The sequence below is a fragment of the Magnolia sinica genome, chromosome 9 (assembly GCF_029962835.1).
Source record: "Magnolia sinica isolate HGM2019 chromosome 9, MsV1, whole genome shotgun sequence".
Lineage (NCBI taxonomy): Eukaryota > Viridiplantae > Streptophyta > Magnoliopsida > Magnoliales > Magnoliaceae > Magnolia > Magnolia sinica.
The window spans coordinates 17,746,667-17,765,960 of NC_080581.1; the positions used below are offsets into that span (position 1 = coordinate 17,746,667).

At 41.2% G+C, this 19,294-nt stretch overlaps 1 protein-coding gene across 1 annotated transcript in view; it reads left to right on the forward strand.

Annotated features, from left to right (window-relative positions):
* Positions 1 to 10,391: 10,391 nt before the first annotated feature.
* The window catches only part of LOC131256997 (uncharacterized), a 36,080-nt gene continuing 27,177 nt past the window's right edge, over positions 10,392 to 19,294 (forward strand). Inside the window, exon 1 of the mRNA XM_058258138.1 lies at positions 10,392 to 10,760. Coding sequence (XP_058114121.1) covers positions 10,535 to 10,760 — 226 coding nt within the window. The 5' untranslated portion in view covers positions 10,392 to 10,534. The remainder of the gene's footprint in view (positions 10,761 to 19,294) is intronic.

Consider the following 19,294-nt stretch of genomic DNA (forward strand, 5'->3'; position numbering starts at 1 on the left):
CTGAACATGGAACATGATCACACAAGTCTGCTGAAATGAAAGAAGCCCATGTATATATGTACAAGTCCAAAATAATGGGTCGCACCAAGGCATTGCCCAATCAAAACAACAAAAGAATATAATGTCCAAAAGAATGAGGCTAAGCCCCTAGCCCAGCCATCCAGCCTCGCCCCTCAGACGGGCGGCGAACCCTCCATCAGCTGAAAGTATGATAGCTCGACCTCCTCGTCCAGGCTCGGCTCACCAGGCTCCTCCAGTCCCGAGTCACCTGCATCTACGAAAGGGTCTGGTTGGTGTTTTAAAACACCGTCCCAGAGTAGGAGTGAGTGATCGACTCAGTGGGTGCTATTAATCTTAAGTTATCACAGGCATCAATTATAATAAGAATTTAATGAAAAGCAATCAATCATAAACATCTATCTAGTCTTGTTAATGTGCATGCATGCAGGATGACATGATGTATGCCCTCACCACAACGCTCCCTCGCGCGACAACATCTAACGATCGCCAATGCCAACACTCCCTCAGTGCGACCTCGACTGCTGAGTCGCAACCTAACTAATGCGATGAAATGAGCTCGTGTTAGCCGAGTTATTAGTTAGGCCCATTCATCTAGCAGATTGGGGATTCTGGTACACCCCACGTGTTAATGCCCTGATCTGAGTGCGAGGCCAAAGCCCCCCAATGCGTGAGGCCGAGGCCCCGCGGTCCGTGATCCCGTCGGGTTCCTCATCCTCGACTTCAAGCACATGAGGAGTGCTAAGAGAAAAAGGAATCCCTCACGGTCACTACGGGGAGGTGCGGTACCCCAGCGTAGGCCGACAGCTCGGACACAATGTCCCATTCCACCATGCCCGGCTCACGAGGCTGTGGACAGATTTCGAGTGGGTTGTTGTTGGGCTACAATAGTTGTGGGGAGTCCCAAGTTCCATACATATATGAGCAAACATGGTTAACAATCGTGGTTGGCCAGACAGTAGGCAAGACCGCACGAGTTCGGGCAAGCGCATGGCGGAACGACATCGGGTGCAAGCAACCCACGTAGTCTAACTACAGTCGCCCACACACAATCGCACAAATCCGTGAGTTTAGCCTCAAGGCGATCCTACCAACGAGACCGCCTTAGCATTCCTCGTTCCTTGGCCAATCCTAAGGTTTGAATGGTAGTCCACAACATGTCAACGGACAGGGGTATCAACAGGCAAATCGTAATCATGTTCTCTCACCTCAATCATATAAATCAAATTCATCTAATAAGCAAGTTCACACAATTTATGAGCAATGGTGCATGTGTTGTGTGTGTTGGTGAGGAAGTTGCTCACTTCCTACAACTCATAAAAACAACAACATGAGAATTGATAAGGCACCTATACTAAAAGGCATCATCTATGAGCAACCCAACAAGTCATCCACAAGCAATCATCAAAATTCAACAAGTCATATGAGAGGCAAGAATGGCATCATGTGAGGAAATCAAATAATACATACAATTCCATATTATTAAAATAGACATGAATTTCTAGGTTTCCTCTACACTCTCAAAATGCATCAACCAAGCAATCACAATCATTAAACTCATATTGAAATTGGTGCTAGGCCACCTAGGAGTAATAGTTCGCACCTATGGCTCGACAGAGATTTGGAAAAACGCCCTAGGAAAGAGGGCTTTCGGGTAGATCGGTCGAAATCCCTAAATCAAGCTATTGCATGTTAGAATTCCAACCCAAATCCACATTACTGCATGAATTTCAAGAAGGATGGGTGAAAACCTCACCTAGGCAACCCACGAACGGTTGTTGAAGCCAAGGGGAAGAGTTTCTCCTTGTAAGAGAGGCAAGGAGTTGGAAGGGTTGGCTCCCTTGGGGCCCCAACTTGATCTAGGGTTCACCTTGGATTTCCTTCTTCTCTATTTCTCCTCTTTACTCTCCTTTACTCTCCTTCTCTCTTAGTGGTTGTAGTAAATGGGAGAGGGAGCTATGAGAGATAGGGTTTATTCCCTAGACTTGGGCCTTTTGGCCCCAAGTTCCCTCAAATTCCCAAAATAGCCTACTAGGTCTCCCCTTTAAAGTTGGAGTGGCCCTAACACTCCCTTGGCCACCAAATTCGGTGGGTAGGTGCCCTATGGCCTGATTAGGGCCCGCGTAAAATTTAGGAACAAACGGATGGACGATCGTGGGGTTTGAGTCAACGGTTCCGATGTTTAAACGGCTCTATGGGGTCCATTCTAGTGATTTAAGTAATTCTGATAGTCCTTAGGCTATGAAATTTCTAGGATGGATGCCTCGTGGCCCGATGAAGGGCCATGCAAAATTTGGGGACGATCGGATCTGGGGTTTGGTCGCACGAGTCCGATTTGCGATCGAAGGTCACCGACCCACGATCGGGTCCCAGAGTTGGTGGACGGGTGTAGGAAAATCCATTAAACCTCCACCGTAAATATGGAAGAGATCCGATGGTTGGATAGCCTGGAATCTCGGTTTCATTTGCAAGCGCCAGATTCGGTCCTGGCATGGGTGGGGCGCATTTAGTCAGTGCCAGATCCCACTTCTAAGTGTCTGCTGGGTCCGCGGTTCGCGATGGACCACAAGCCCAGTGAGCTCTATGGTTCCCTAAATTATTAGATATTTCTGACCTTCCGGCGTCGCAGTATAGCCCGTATGGGCTGTTGCTCAGTGTAAATGGTCATCCAGCTTGGTGGCCCGCACTTGGTCTTGCCAAGGCCTGTCTGGTTTATTCAAACGGGCTAATTCTAGGTTAATTAGTTTATGGTATCCCTGCCACGAAGGTTTTTAAACGTTCGGTCCTGTGGAAAATCCTACGTGGACGCCTCAGGACACTATACCGATTGGACAGGATGTTACACATGTGCCAATTGAAATTCGTTGGCATTGTTTTTTAGGACGAGGTCAGGGCATTATTAATCTTATCCAGTTTGTTAGATAGTTGGGATGGTTTGGTGATTGCCGTGACAATTCTTCAGGGTCGACAAAACTGAAATTTGATGAAGTGGTCAATCTAATTCTCAGCGAAGAATCTAGAAGAAAGACATCAGGAGTTTCAAGGGATTCAGGGAATGCTCTAAACGTTGAAGGAAGAGAAAGATCATTGAACAAAGAATGCAATAAACACAGACGTCTTAAGTCGAGGAAAAAGTCCAAAGACCGAAAGACAAAGACAGGTGTTGGCATTGCAGGAAGAAGACATGAAATGTGATTGCAGGGCGCTTAAGAAACAAGAAGGAATCTCTCAAGGCGGGAAGGATTCAGTGAATCTATCTGAATAAAGCGACACAAAGACGTTGATCTTGTCTCTTGATGCGAGGAATGAGTCTTGGGTCATAGACTCGGGTGCTTCATTTTATGCCACTTCGTGTAAGGAAGTTCTGCGTGATTATATGTCAGGTGACTTCGGGAGAGTCTACCTGGGTGATGATTAGCCATGCAGTATTGTTGGCAAGAGAGACGTTTATATAAGTCAGAAGATAGAACAGTCTTGAAATTGAAGGATGTCAGACATGTACCAAGTTTGAAATGGAACTTGATCTCAATGGGGCAGTTGGCCGATACCGGATATGTGACAACCTTCACTGGTGATTCCTTGAAGATCATAAAAGGTGCCTTGGTGATATCTTGAGGCAAGAAGGAAGGTACTTTGTACGTGACTTTAGGATCATATAGTTCACTCGCAGTCGTATCAACTGGAGTGAATGGGTAGTTATAGCATCAGAGGTTGGGACATATGAGTGAGAAATAGATGAAAGTGTTATTGTAAAAAAGGAAGCTACCAGGGCTAAAGTCTATCGACTTGGAATTCTGCAAGAACTGCGTGTATGACAAGCAAAAGAGAGTAAGCTTCAAGAAAATAGGACGCGCTCCAAAGACACATCTGTTGGAGCTTGTACACACTGATGTGTGAGGACCGGCACAGGTATCATCTCTTGGTGGCTTACGTTATTTTGTTTCTTTTATTGATGATGCTAGTAAGAAACTGTGGGTCTATTTCTTAAAGCATAAATCTGATGTATTTGATGTATTTAAGAAGTGAAAAGTAATGGTAGAAAACGAGACAGGTAAAAAGTAAAATGTCTCAGATAAAATAATGGGGGAGAGTACTATGAGAAAAGGTTTGAGGAGTATTGTGCAGCAAATAGAATCAAATATCAAAAAATAATTCCAGAGACACCACAACATAATGGTGTGACTGAGCGCATTAACATGACTATTCATGAGCGCGCCAGGAGCATGAGGTTACATGCAGGGTTGCCTAAGACGTTTTGGCAGATGCTGTAAATACTGCCACATATCTCACTAATAGAAATCCCTCAACACCATTGGATGGTGGGCTACCAGAAGAAACGTGGACTGGGAAAGAAGTGACCCTTGCACATCTCAAAGTATTTGGTTACACTTCATATATTCACATTGATGTAGAGCACAGAAACAAGTTGGATGCGAATCCAAGAGGTGTATATTTATAGGCTATAGGTAGCATGATTTTGGCTACCGTTTTTAGGATACAGAGAACAGGAAAATCATTAAAATCAAGGACATAGTCTTCAATGAAAAAGTGATGCATAAGGACAATGTGCAACAAAATAAGGCCAATGAGAAAGAATTCGTAGAGTTGGAAGAGTTACCTGACACGGGTTTTACAGCGCCATAGGATGACCGTGCACAAGAGCATTATGAGGCAGAGCCGCAAACACTGGTTGTGAGAGGTCTACTGGGAAAAGGAGACCCACGGTCCGATACTCACCCTCCTTACATTATCTACTGCTGACAAATAATAGTGAACCAGAGTGTTTTAAAGAGGCACTACAGTCAGATACACAGGTTAAGTGCGAGCAAGCTATGGATAATGAGATGGACTCTCTTGAGTCTAATCGTACATGGGAGCTAGTCACTCTATCTAAGGGTAAGAAAGCTCTTCATAACAAGTGGGTTTACAGACTGAAAGAGGAGCATGATGGTTCCAAACGATACAAGGCTAAATTGGTTGTGAAAGGGTTTCAACAAAAGGCAGGTATCGACTTCACTAAATTTTTTTCACCAATAGTGAAAATTCTACGATTCGCATGGTCTTGAGTTTAGTAGCTACAGAGGACTTACATCTAGAGCAGTTAGATGTTAAGACATCATTTCTTCATAGGGACCTTAAAGAAGAGATATATATGCATCAGCTGACAGGATACGTGGCATCAGGAAAGGAGAACAAGGTATGTCAACTGAAGAAGAGTCTATATGGCCTGAAGCAGGCCCGAGGCAGTGGTATAAGAAGTTCGACAGTTTCATGTTAGGAAATAGTTTTAGGAGATGTTATGCAGATCACTGTTGCTATTTGAAGAAGTTTGATACGTCGTACATCATCCTTCTTCTATACGTTGATGATATGCTTGTGGCCGGATCAAGCATGAAGGACATCTCAGATCGCAAAAGACAACTGTCTAGAGAATTTGCCATGAAGGATTTAGGAGCTTCAAAACAAATCCTAGGTATGAGGATAAAGCGTGACAGGAAAAACAAGAAACTAGTTTTGTCACAGGCAGAGTACATAGCCAAGGTACTTGATCGATTCAATATGGGAGGTGCTAAGCCGGTTAGCACTCCATTAGCCAACCACTTCAAGCTTTCTAAGGAGTAGGGTGCGAAGACACAGGAGGAACGGGACTACATAGCTAAAGTCCTATACACGTCAGCTATTGGGAGTCTCATGTATGATATGGTGAGCATGAGGCCAGACATTGCTCAAGTAGTGGGAGTTGTTAGCAGGTTCATGAACAACCCCGGGAAGGAATATTGGGAAGCTGTGAAGTGGATTCTTATATACCTGGTAGGTACTGTGGATGTAGGGCTGTATTATGGAGGATCAGAAATTAAGCTATAAGACTACGTAGATTTAGATTTGGCAGGAGATATCGACAGCAGAAGAAGCACTACAAGGTATGTCTTTACTTTGGGCAGTGCTACAGTCATTTGGGTCTCTCAGTTACAGAAGATAGTATCTATCAGTACAACGGAAGTAGAATATGTTGCAGCTACAGAAGCATGCAAGGAGACGGTATGGATGCAAAGTTTCATGGAAGAGTTGGGTAAGAAGCAAACAGATTGCAAGTTGTACAGTGACAGTCAGAGGGCAATACACTTGGCTAAGAATTCAGCCTTTTATTCAAGAACCAAGCATATTGACATCAGATATCACTTCATACGTTCGTTACTGAAAGATGGATCGATTGCTCTGAAGAAGATTCATACAAGTGAGAATCCTATGGATATGCTGACCAAGGCGGTCACACGGGAGAAGCTAAAGCTCTGTTCAGCTTTGATTGGTCTTCAGGCTTGAAGATGGGGAGGTGGTGCACTCCGGATGTAGAAGACAAAAGTTTATGGTGATGTGTCTCCAAATGGGAGATTGTTGAGGTATGGAGCTACACCAGGGCGCTACTCGACCGGTCGAGTAGCCAACTAGACTAGTCGAGTGGCCCACTCGACCAGTCGAGGGTTTGCTTGACTCAAAGTCCAGCGAACTGCAGTTTTTTGGGTCTGAGATGCTCGATTGGTCGAGGCCCATGCTCGACTAGTCGAGGTTATGCAAATTCGTTTTGCGGATTTGATGCAGACTGCAGAAATTTGAGGCGGTTTCGCAAAGGTGCGAAAGAAAAATTGCTTAAACTATAAATAGGGGTCCTTAGGGCTTTTCTAGGGTTATGGGAAGTATTTTAAAGTGTGGGCAAAGGGTTTTCTCTATACATCAAAAGGGAAAAGGTTAGTATATTGCTTGTAATCTCCTTTTTTTCATAGTGGAAGTTTGCACCTGTGGTTTTTTTTTTTTTTTTACCCTTGTTGGGGTTTTTTCATGTATAATTTGTCCTATGGTTTGTTTGGAATGCTTTGATTCTTCTTCTAGATTATATTTCTTTCTGTTTATTATTTGTGGGTGAGATCGGAGATTGGATCTCAGTTCACTAGCGTTGTTGGCGTGTTGCGCAATAGGGCTCCTCTCTCTTTTTTCACCCTTTTTTTGGGGGGCAATACTAATGTATGGGCATGAGACTTTACATGGCTTTTTAAAGAGCTTTATAAGATAAATACCTTATAGCCTCACCTTCCTTACAATGGATGTTTTCATTATTAATTGTATCAAGATCTTTCACATAACCTCACTTTTTCTTCTTTTTTTAAATGTCATTTGTCTCTCTCTACTTAATTGTCACCATTTCATCGAATGATCACATATCTTAAAAGTATTCTCTACTTTACAAACGTATCACTAGATTTGCAATTGGCATCAATTCAAAAGAAGTGAAATTGAGTTTTTCTCCTCCCTGTCCTACAGGATCAAGTGAGAGATATTTGGTGTGTGATGATTTTCAAAAGACAAAGAAGTGAGAGGTTTTCAAAAAAAAAAAAAAAGATTTTAAGAAATAAAGAATTTCTATGATTATTCAATTCTATTCTAAAAATTTATGCAAATTAGTGGAGGAGATCTTACCTAATTTTGTCCCTTGATTTTATGATGATTTTCCAATATTGCTTATTTAAGGTAGGAAATCTCTCCTCGATCTATACCAATGAGAGAAGAGAGTAGAACGTCGTGTCACAAGCCCACTATAGGGTTGGACATTTGCACCAAAGATCGTTCACAAGTAGAACCTTACACATCGCGCTCACAAACTTGAGTCTCTTCTCTCTCACCACCATATGTGGAAGGCTCTCTATTACTCTCTTTAATTGAAATAAAAATATTTAATTTAATTTTTTATATATATATAATATGGACTAAATTAGGATTTGGACCTAACTTTTGAACTCATATTCTACCAGCAAACACATTCCCAAATGCTAATTCATGCATATAACTAAAATTAATGGTCTTGACATGATCTCTAATATGTTATCAATTTCACACACATTAAATACACCAACCTAAACAATTTTTTTAAGGGGTGTTTGTTTTTTCAATTACATATGTAAATATGGATAAATGGTTAATAATTGCTTTTGAATGATGTTTGTTTAAAGTGGGAAACACCTTAGTAATTATGCCTTGAAAACAATACTAAAAAGTATGAAATGGAATTGAGCTTCGATACCATCAAAATTTGTGGGTCCCACGGTTATGTATGTATGTGATCTACATTGTCCATCCAATTTACCATCTCATTATAGGTCATAAGAAAAAAAAAAAAAAAGTAGATTGAAAGCTGAAGTGGACCACACCACATGAAACAAGGGAGTTAATGACATCCACCATTCAAAATTGAAAGCTTCATAAGGCCCATAGAGATGTGTATCTATCATTTAACCTGTTAACGAGATCACACTAACATGTATGAAGCATATACACAAATTTGAGCTCCTTTCAAAACTTCCGTAGCCCGTAGGAAGTTTTCATTGTTAGGCATTCAATTCTTACCATTTCCTATTGTGTGGTCCACTCAAGCTTTAGATTTACCTCAATTTTGGTCTCATGCCCTAAATAAGCTTGCAGAATAGGTGGACGGTGTGGATAAGATACAAACATCATGGTGGGCCCCACAATTTTCATGTGCAACTTGTATGAATTCAATTATTTGAATGTAAAATTTTTCAAACAAGCTCAAGAATAATGTCCTTCATCAATGTCCATTTACCAGTAAATGGATATGTAAATGAAAAATCAAACGCCCGTTGGATCATATACTGATGATGTTACATGCTTTAGAGCTTGAAATTTTTATCTTTGGGCACAAATGCCAGGATTTTCACCGTAACCATAAATTGGAGATTGCCAAACGCACATTGTAAATTAAACCACCTAATAAAACAAAATCATTGACTGGTGTCGGTGGTCTGATTTGTCGGCGCCCAAGAATGAAGAAGTCATTTCCAAACTCACGTGAAGACAAAATTCCAAGGGTTCTAAAGAAAATGGGCAGAGAAAACCGGGTTTACACCGCTCCCTGTAATCAAAGCTCTGTGGGGTCTACCATGATGTTCCTGTTACATCCATTTCATCCATCTGTTTCTTCAGCTCAATTAAGTATATGAGCCTAAACACGATGGATATCCAAAACTCAGGTGGGCCATTCCATAGAGAACAGTGGGGATGGAGACTAGGACCGTTGAAACCTTCCAGAGCCGCTGTGATGTTTAGATGCCATCCAGACCATTCGTAAGGTGATTCCCAACGGACGCGGATTTCATGCCAAAGCCTTTCGCAGGACGTTCACTTAGGTGAGGCTGCATGATTTCTTTTTCGAGAAATCCACTCCATCCATCCGTTTTGTGAGCTCATTTTAGGCTTGAGACCAAAAGTGAGCATGATCCAAGACTCAAGTGGACCGCACTAAAGGAAAATGTGTGTAAGGAAATTCCTACCGTTGAAATGTTCCTGGCGTCGACAGTGATTTTACATGCCATCTATACCGTTTATAACGTTATTCCTGTTGGGATGAAATGAAAACAAAAACATTACCCTGATTCAAAGCTTCCGTGGCCACACAAATATTTCGACTGTGAAGGTTTAATCCTCACGTTTTTGGCCCACCTTAGTATTGGATACGGTTCATTTTTTATCACATATATTAAAATGACCTCAAAAAACGGATGGATGGAGTGGATTTCTCAAAAACATCACTGCAGCCCACCTAATCTCGAACTTCTCGGAAAGGCGTTGGCAGGAAATTCGATACGGACGCGGTTTGGCTGATGATGATAACACCCGCCAGCTAGATGGCGTCAAAGCTCTGTGGGGTCAACCATGATGTATGTATTTTATCCGATCCGTCCATCCATTTTCTCAACTTGTTTCAGGGCATGAGCCCAAAAGTGATACAAATCCAAAGCTCAAATGGACCACGCTAGGGAAACATTGTGGATAATGACATCCACCGTTGAAACCTTCCTAATGCCCATGGTGATGTTTATTTATCATCCACCCAGTTGATAAGGTAACAGAAGCCTGGATGAAGGAAAAACAATAAATATCAGCTTGATTCAAAACTTCCGTGGCCCTCGATCAGTCCTCAATGGCAAGCGTTCATTCCCTATTGTTTCCTATGGTGTGGTACATTTGAATCTTGGATCTACCTCATTTTAGGACCCACTCTCTAAGAGGAGCGGAAAAAATGGATGGACAGCGTGGATGAAATACATATATCATGGTGGGACCCACAGAGCTTTGAAACCGGCTAGCTGGATGATGTTGGGTTACCATCTAAACCGCGTCCATACGTTTCAACGGCAAGCGTTCAATATTCACTCGTGTGGCCTACTTGATTTATAAATATCCCTTATGCCTTGGCTTATATCTTAGAGTGAGCTGAAGAAACGTATGGACGGAGTGGATATATCGAAAATCATCGTGGTGGGCCCCACAGACATTTCGGTTATAGGGGAGCCGTTCAACCCCGGGTTACAGGCAAGTCGCGTTCGCGGAGAAGGTGGTTGGGGTGGGAAACTGGTGGTATTTGTCTGGTGAAGTGATCGGATCTGAGAGAGTTTATCTAGTGAAGAGATCAGATCTGAGAGAGAGAGAGAGAGAGAGAGAGAGAGAGATGGTGAGTGGTTCATCATCTCCTAGCCGTCGTGAAGTAGTGGTGAGATGCTGTTTGGTGGTATTTGCTGTAGCTTCAGCTCTGTTCGTTTCAGGTCCAGCTTTGTATTGGAAGTTTAAGAAGAATGGGATTTTAAGATTGAGTGGTGGTGGGAATGGCCCTTCTTCTTGTGGGCCATGTGTATGTGATTGCCCTCCTCCTTTGCCTCTTCTCAATATATCACCAGGTATGCTTTTCTGCATTTCCTTCTTTTCTCTTTTTTAATTTGTTGTTGTTGTTGTTGCTACTGCTGCTGTTCTTTGCTCTCTTTTTTCCTATTTTTTTTTTAAAATAAATTGTTTGTGTGATTATAGGGGTTTGGGAGTAAAATTGAAGTAGACTCATTTCATTTTTGGGTCTAATCTGGTACTTTTGTTATGTTGTGCTGCATTTTTGCTTTTATGGACCTCCTCTTTCTGTTTATTTTTTTTAAAATTTATTATTATTATTATTATTTTAATTTTTAATTGTTTATTTGATTATATGAGTTTGGGAGTGAATTTGAAGGAGAACCATTTCATTTTTATTTTTATTTTGGGTTTAATCTGGTGTTTTTGTTATGTTATATTGCATTTTGCATTTATGCACTTCCTTCTGTTTTCATTCAAATTTGTTGTTGTTGCTGTTCTTTGATTTTATTTTTTTTAATTTTTTATTCCTATTGCTTTTCATTTCATTTTTTATTTTTAAAATTGTTTATGTGATTATAGGGGTTTGGGAGTGGAATTGAAGGAGACCCATTTCAGTTTTTGGATCTAATGTGGTGCATTTATTATTGTATTGCATTTTTGTTGCATTTTTTTTTTTGTAAATGGGTTTTCTTTGTTTGATTTTGAATGCGCGCCTGTATGTATATGACTATATGGAATCGGCATGAAATATAAGAAGAATCATATCAATTTTTGGTTATAATATGGTGTTTTTATTTTTCATTTTTGCTGCATTTTTTTAAATCGATTTTTTTTAAAAAAAAAATTTATTTTAAATAATTGCTGGAAAATCAATTATCTTAAAATTTTGATATTTTCAATGTTTGCAGGATTATCTACTGGGTGGGAAAGGGGGATCCATTTCTTTCTTTCTTTTTTGTTCCATTGTATTGCATTTTTTCTGGCATATATGTGTGTGAATAATGCAGGGGCATTTTCACACTGGGCTCGAGTGGGTTTGCTTGTGGGATGCGGGGGCACACTCGGGGTGAGCGGCCTGTGTGAGGTGGCCCCCACCCGTGTGAGGCGTTACCCATGTGATTTGGGGCCCACGAGGGGGGTTCGACCGAGGTCCTAACTCATGCGATGTGGGGCTTGGGCTATGAGATAAAGGGATTGATTTGCCATGCTCTAACTGAGCTTTTAGAGCAAGTGATTAATTGTCCTGCATCAGTGAATATATACACATATATAAATACATACCCATGTATACACATATATGTGTGCAGGGAGAAGGTCTCAAGTCCAACCGGTTGGATCACAACTTATAGTCCATCCAATGTAGTGCATGTGACATCTAAACCTTCCAATAGGTTGGCTCCACCATAACATTCATCTATCGAAAAAATAAGCATTATTTAGTAATTAAGTGGGCCACACCATACAAAATAATATCTAGCCATTTATAAATGTAAAAATACAAGGGTGGCCATTAGATTTGTGGATATGGCTGATTTTTTAACAAGGTAATCCTCAAAGTGGGGTCAACCTATTGGATGGGTTGGATGTAGCATGCACTTGATAGGTTGGAAATTGTCTTCTAGGTGGACCATAGGGGTGTACATCGAGTCGAACCGAGTCAGGTTGGCCTCAGCTCGACTCGTCTCGGCCACTAGCTGACCTCAGCTTGGCTCGGTCCTCGAGCTTGGTTGGCTAGCTCAGCTCGGTTCGGTCAGCAGCTCGGACCAGTTCGAGCCAAGATCGAGCCAAGTTCATCTGTGCAGCATTTCCACAAACACCTGGACCGCACCTTCAAAAACCCACTATATGTAAAACAACTGCAAAAGTTTTTTAGGTATTTTATCAAACACCTTCTAAGCAACATAAAAATCAAGAAAAAAAAGGATATTTGCATATACATACCTTCCTTGCCACCAGCCACACTTCGTTGAGCCATTTCATCAAACACTTGGTGAGCAACATCAATGTCAAACTAACCGAGTCACCGAACTGGTTCGATCCGAGTCGAGTCAAGCTGGGGCTAGCTCGAACTCATTTTCGATCTCAAAAAATCAGCTCAACTCGGCTCGAACTCAGCTTCGAACCGAGTCGAATTGGGCTTTTTCGAGTCGAGTCGAGCGAGCTAACCAAGCTAGCTCGGTTCGTGTACACCCGTAGCGGACCATAACCTGCAGTCCAACTGGTTAGACTTGAGGCCTTTTCATGTGTGTGCGCGTGTGTACATATATAGAAATGCACACAAACACATGCACACACACAGAGCATAAATATATAGAAGTAGACTGAAAGAGAGAGAGAAATTGAGGTTTTTCCTAACACCAGTGTCGACGTGGGTCATGTGTCCTGCAACAACACTTGTATCACATCGAAAATTTTTAAGACGTCGGCTTTCCTTTCTAGATCTGTTAATGAATCCCATTTTCCCTTTCTAGTTGGATCACAGAATAGGTGAAGATTTACCTCCATCAAGCGACCATTGCTTCCTTTCCTGGGGGCTGACCTTTTTCCTTTGGTGATTACTTATGAAAGACCATAAGAGAGAGAAATTGAGGTTTTTCCTAACATCAGTGTCGACGAGGGTCATGTGTCCCGCAACGACACTTGTATCACATCGAAAATTTTGAAGATGCGGGCTCTCCTTTCTAGAGCTGTTAATGAATCCCATTTTTCCTTTCTAGTTGGATCACATAATGGGTGAAGATTTACCTCCATCAAGCGACCATTGCTTCTTTTCCTAGGGGCTGACCTTTTTTCCTTTGGTGATTACTTCCAGAAGGTTAAGATTGTCCCACATCTCACAGAAATGCTGATTGTTTTCAGCATTTGCCTCATCTATGTCGTTAGTTGTTTAAAAATAAAAATAAAAATCCCCAACACAACTTGGTATTGATTTTGGTCCTAAACAATATGAGTCACTAGACTAGACCGAAATGGAACAATATGGATTGATACATGGCGAGTTGTACTGGTTTCAGTACTCTGACGAGAGTAGCATTCGAAGACTGCTACTATGGAGGATTGCAGAGTAAGAGTTTCGGCAGACTTGGAAGTTGTAACTTGTGTCCAAATCGAGATATCCTTTTGTGATGGGTTGCTCCCCATATGAGGTTTTTTTTTTAATTTTTTAAAAGGATAACTGGAATCAAATTAAAAAGGAAAAAAAAAACAAAAAAGAGAGAAGGCCTCTGCTGAGATGGCAGAGAAACTAGAAACCTAGAAAAGAGAGATCAATGCCATCGAGAGTTTTAACAATCCCTCCCCATATGAGGTTTTTGACCAGCATCTGGTTTAGGATGGGTTCATTTTGGGTACAGAACAATTTCTTCATAACTCAATATGCTTGAAACAGATTGGATTACATCTTCCACGTCAATTATATGCTATGTGGAGCTTGACATTGATCTGAAAAAACGTGATTCCTACGTATCAATGATAATCCGGCACATTACAGTACCAGTTTAGATAGATCTTCTTTAGCTGTTATATTGTATTGAATGTGTTTCAAACCATTAAGCTATTGTGAGCAGATAGCACATGCTTGCACTTGTACTTGGGAGGTTTTTGCAGTTGACTGGAAATCCTTTATCCATTGTTTCATGGAGCTAGATTTGTTGAATTGGGGAAGCTGCATTAGATTGTTTGCTGAAATATAATAGTCTGCATGTCATCAGGGAATCATGAATATAGGGTAGGTTGAAGGATCATATCTGACTTGAATAAGATCTACGGTGGAAGGATGAAAGGGAGACTGAATGACTGATTATAACCAAAATAAAACTATATTTGCAATAGGATTTTTGGAAGTGAAGCAAGAAGAAAAGGAAGAAGCTACAAAATGGCAAATCTTCAGAACTGCAGTAGGAATTATGGAAGGCAGACAGTGAAAAGAAGGATCGGATGTAAATGACATATATGTGATGGGCTCATCTATAGAAACATCTGAGGCATTTTAATTGCTCTTTTCACAGTTAGAAATATAGTATGAGCTGTATTTTAGGTGATTAGAAATGTGAATTAAAGGGTGGTAACAATTGTTTGCCCTCTCTCATTTTAGTAACATTCACATGTTTAGTGAAAACTGATGGTTCCTTAGGTTACAAAGCATGAAGGGGGTGGTTCCCCATCTAGGAGCCACTTTACTATATTTAGAATTCAATATTTCAACAAATCCCCTGCAATAGTTAGTGCTGGCCCTGGATGTAGGGATGGTCCGGGGAGGCATTGAATTGCCCCCCGGACAGGATGAGGTTGCACATAGGGTATGTGCATGATCTGCAAGGGGGCGGCACCCTAACTTGATAGGGACATCATGCGCACACGCATGCCCCCCTTACGCACGTATGCAAGGAGGAGGGCCTCACTATCGATCTGGATCGATGACGACATTCAGGGAGGGCCTCCTAGTTAGATGATTGCATTTTGGTTCGTTGGAGTGGACTCGATAGTTATGAAAAGCCCATCATGGGTTCTGATGATCGTGGCCCACTATTCTAATTAATCTAGTATTTTAGGTTTTGCTTATTATTGGTATTAAGAGTATTATGGACGGTTTAGATTGTTTTGATTAGTTGTTATTTTTGATTACTTCATTGCCAAGTAATAGGTTCCGTACATGGCGCGAGTTTTGGGGTATAGGGTTTTATTATAAATAGGCACCCCTTGTAATTTTTTTTTTAATTAAATGAAGATTAATAAAATTGTTGCGTTTTTATGCTCCTCTAAAATTTTGAGTTGCGTAGATTCAATTGGGTGCGTAATTCTCCTTTCCTCGAAGGGCGGACTACCGTGGTGCGAAGCCACACCTATCCCGATTTGCCCTCACCTTCTTCCATCCATATTTCTCTTCTCCTACAATCATTTACGCTTCAAATCCATCCTCTAATGCAGCCGTTTTTCTCTTTACAGCAGATTTCCAGAATCCGGCCCTGCAGTAGAGCTGAAACTTCGGCGAAGCACCACGCACAAACCGTGCATTGGATTGAGCTAAGATTTGGGGGTTTTGGAGTCTATCCTTGGCTGACCAGGGCCAAGGTGGCCTTTTTCTAAATAGTGGGCCCCACACATGTGCGGTCGTGATCACAAGGACATGCGTCTGGGCCATTGTTGTTGTCCACATGTGCGGTACTTTTCTGGTTCGTCTTTGTCATCTCTTTCACTCCTCTTTCACCCAAAATCCCTAAACCTAATCCTAAATTACTCAAATCCCCAATTTTATGCCCTTTCTTCAACCTTCGGGTTCCCCTAATTGAAATTTTTAAATCTTTTAGATTGGGGGAATTATTTCTATGCATGTGTGGATGAATTTACCCTCATTTTATTCTTATTTGGTCTATAATTTTGATTGATCCGGCCCTAGTATGTGTAGGCCTAGACCCACATAAGATTCCCCTTGATTGAGTGTTTGAACTTTTGTGTGGGATGTGGAATTTTGTGTAATTGTTTCTGATTAGTGTGATCTAAAGCCTGAATCTTGCACATCATACTTGAATTTCATGTCCTGCATCAAATTTGGTATCAAAGCAGGAGGTCTCGTGTTCGAGACTCATCACTGGGGGTGATTAATGCGCATTTCACACCGGGCTCGAGTGTGGTAGCCCATGGGATGCGGGGACACACTCGGGGTGGGCGGCCCATGTGATTTGGGGCCCACGAAGGGGGTTCGGCCGAGGTCCTAACCCATGCAATGTGGGGCCTAGGCTATGAGATAAAGGGATTAATTCTCCATACTCTAACAGTTCGAGCTTTTAGAGCAATTGGTTAATTGTCCTGCATCATAACTCCACCTCTCTTCGCACCAAGTTGATAGCTTAATGTGAGCAAGCATATACAACCATATGGGCTTGTATTGATCAATTACTTTTAACAAAAAAAATTATGGTAGGAAAGGGAAACAATGGGAAGCTCAAAGATCTGTCCATTTTTTGTGCGTTGGAAATGTATTCAATGATGCATTGGACCTTTTCTTTTTTCTTCTTTTGGTAAGAATGATGTTTGTTAGGCTAGGTTGTTGAAAATAGCTTTGTTGTTGAGTCTTTGACCTTTAAAGTTTAATTGATTCTTATAAATTGATATTATATATGAATCTATCAAGTATCATTTTTATTGCTACATTAAATTGTAGACTAAATATTGATTATAGAGACTTAGAGAATCATTGCTACCAAGGCCGTCAAAATTGGTAAAATCAACCAAATAGGATCTAATCAAATGCATGGGCATTTTCACACCGGGCTCGAGTGGGGTGGCGTGTGGGATGTAGGGGCACACTCTGGGTGGGCGGCCCGTATGAGGCGGGCCCCACCTATGTGAGGCGGGTGGTTCATGTGAAGCGGAACCCATTTGAAGTGGGGCCCACGAGGGGGGTTCGGCCGAGGTCCTAACCCACGGGATGTGGGGCCTGGGCTATGAGATAAAAGGGATTGACTCGCCATGCTCTATCAGTTCGAGCTTTTAGAGCAAGTGGTTAATTATCCTGCATCATTATCCAAAACAAATCAAGCATGGTTTGGTGTATTGGGTCTATTACATTGAAATACAACAAAAATAATAAGAAAAAAAGAATGTGCTACCTTGATATTTCCCCAAACTGCCCAACTCCACTTTGATTCATGAATCATGATTCCCATTCAAATCTCAATTTTTGGAAAATGGAAATAGGTATGCCTTGAGTTAAACATGTTCTTAATACTTCCCTAATGACTAAATGACAGTAGGAGAGCAAATAGTGAGAGGTTGAAAAAAAAGGGCCCTTTTATAGGGTAATGGTTACGGGCTGATACAGCCCATGTATTTTTCCTAGATGGCCATTTCATGCTCATATCACTTATCAAAGGCAGGCCGATGTGGTGCTATTGGCGAATCCAATTCTGATAGTAAAAAACCATGTTGTTGATAACAACTTACAAGGTTCATATTAATAGTATTCATTGTAACGTGAGTGTGGTTCGCTAATTCTCTAAAAGATCCTTTGTTTGGTCAAAGCCTACTCAATAAATGGTTCTCTTGCCCTTCTCCTAATCGCAATGAGATAAGGTGGTACACAGCCTCACTGTTGTTTTATGGAGTCCATTCCAACAAAACTAGCCGCCTATTGAACTTGGAACTAGGCATGTGTGTCAGTGTTTGAATATTAGATTCACTAATGTGTCTGTACAGATGTTGAAATTGCAATGTATCTATATCTTAATAATATATTGCGATGATTTATATGTAAAAAATCCCAATAAACAATAACAAATGATAGACCTAAATTTTTTTATTTAAAAATAATAATTTAAAAAGCCAAAAATAAAAGATAATAATAATGAAACATGAGAAGCTAGTTTGTTATGGACTAGAATCCTCTAACATGTTGTATACGTGAAATCCAATGTCTATCAGGAACACTCATAGATGCTAGGCCTTGCGGCCAAAAATCAGCTAGATCCACCATGCAGGTGAGCGACAACACAACAAACAATAGGGATGAGAAGCCAATCATATGTTTGTGCATGGGGCCTCCATGGTGTCTATCTTCCATCAATCCTGTTCATCAGGTGTGACTTACCATGATGAAGGGAATATACAAAAACGAGCCTGGTCTAAAACTCAGACGGGCTGCAGTGTGTGACATTAGAGGTTTGAGGGCAATTTTACATTGTTCCTATTGCTGTGGCACATCTAAGTTTTATATCTAGCTTATCTTTTGTTTGTACCGTGAAAATAAGGGTTATCACCTGATGTGTGGATTGGATCTCACTTATACAACATGGTGGCCTTAAAGTGCTTGGATGTTCTACATGCTGTGAAAAATGTGTTGTAAATGATTCCAGTCCATTTTTTATATGAGTTGCGTCTAGGAGTGGTTGGACGCAGACATAGATTAGTGTCAACATGGCACAATTACACAATAATGTTATATGTGTGGTAGCTTTTGGTTAACAGTTGTTTCTGGAGTATCACCTGATGATGCTTAACTTTTTTACTTTTTTTTTTTGGTTCTGTTGTGGATTGGAGTAATGGATACCAGTGGTCCACGTATAGCATAATGGCTTCTGCACAGCGTTCATGCCAGATGTTGATAGGAGATTTTGGTGCAAGACAGACCAAAGAAAAGAAAATGTTAGATCATGAGTCCTTATAAGTCTGCATGCCAAAGCCACTGCAGCTTTGTGCAATACAAAGGCTGGAGGATTAATGAAAGCCTCTAGGATGTGAAAATCTCACGTGTTCCTCAGAAAAGGTTTGGGACATAATCCACACTCATCTGAGATCATGATGGGAATTTCCATAGGACAGACCAGGGAAGGATGACCTTTAAGACTTTTGTGAGGATTTACAACTGTGTCAGCCTATGGAGAATGATGGGATTTTCACGGATCCAAAAGACACTCAACGATTCATTTATCTTCCTCTGAATTATGGCAGCAGATAGACAGACCAACATAGTCACTGCATCCCCCTCATCAAAGATTTAACTTAGGTAGCATTTGAGTGTATTGCCAAAATGGTTGGCAGGTTCTTCGAGTTGTGCTTGATACACATGGGGTGCTTTTGGATGCACTATTGAACT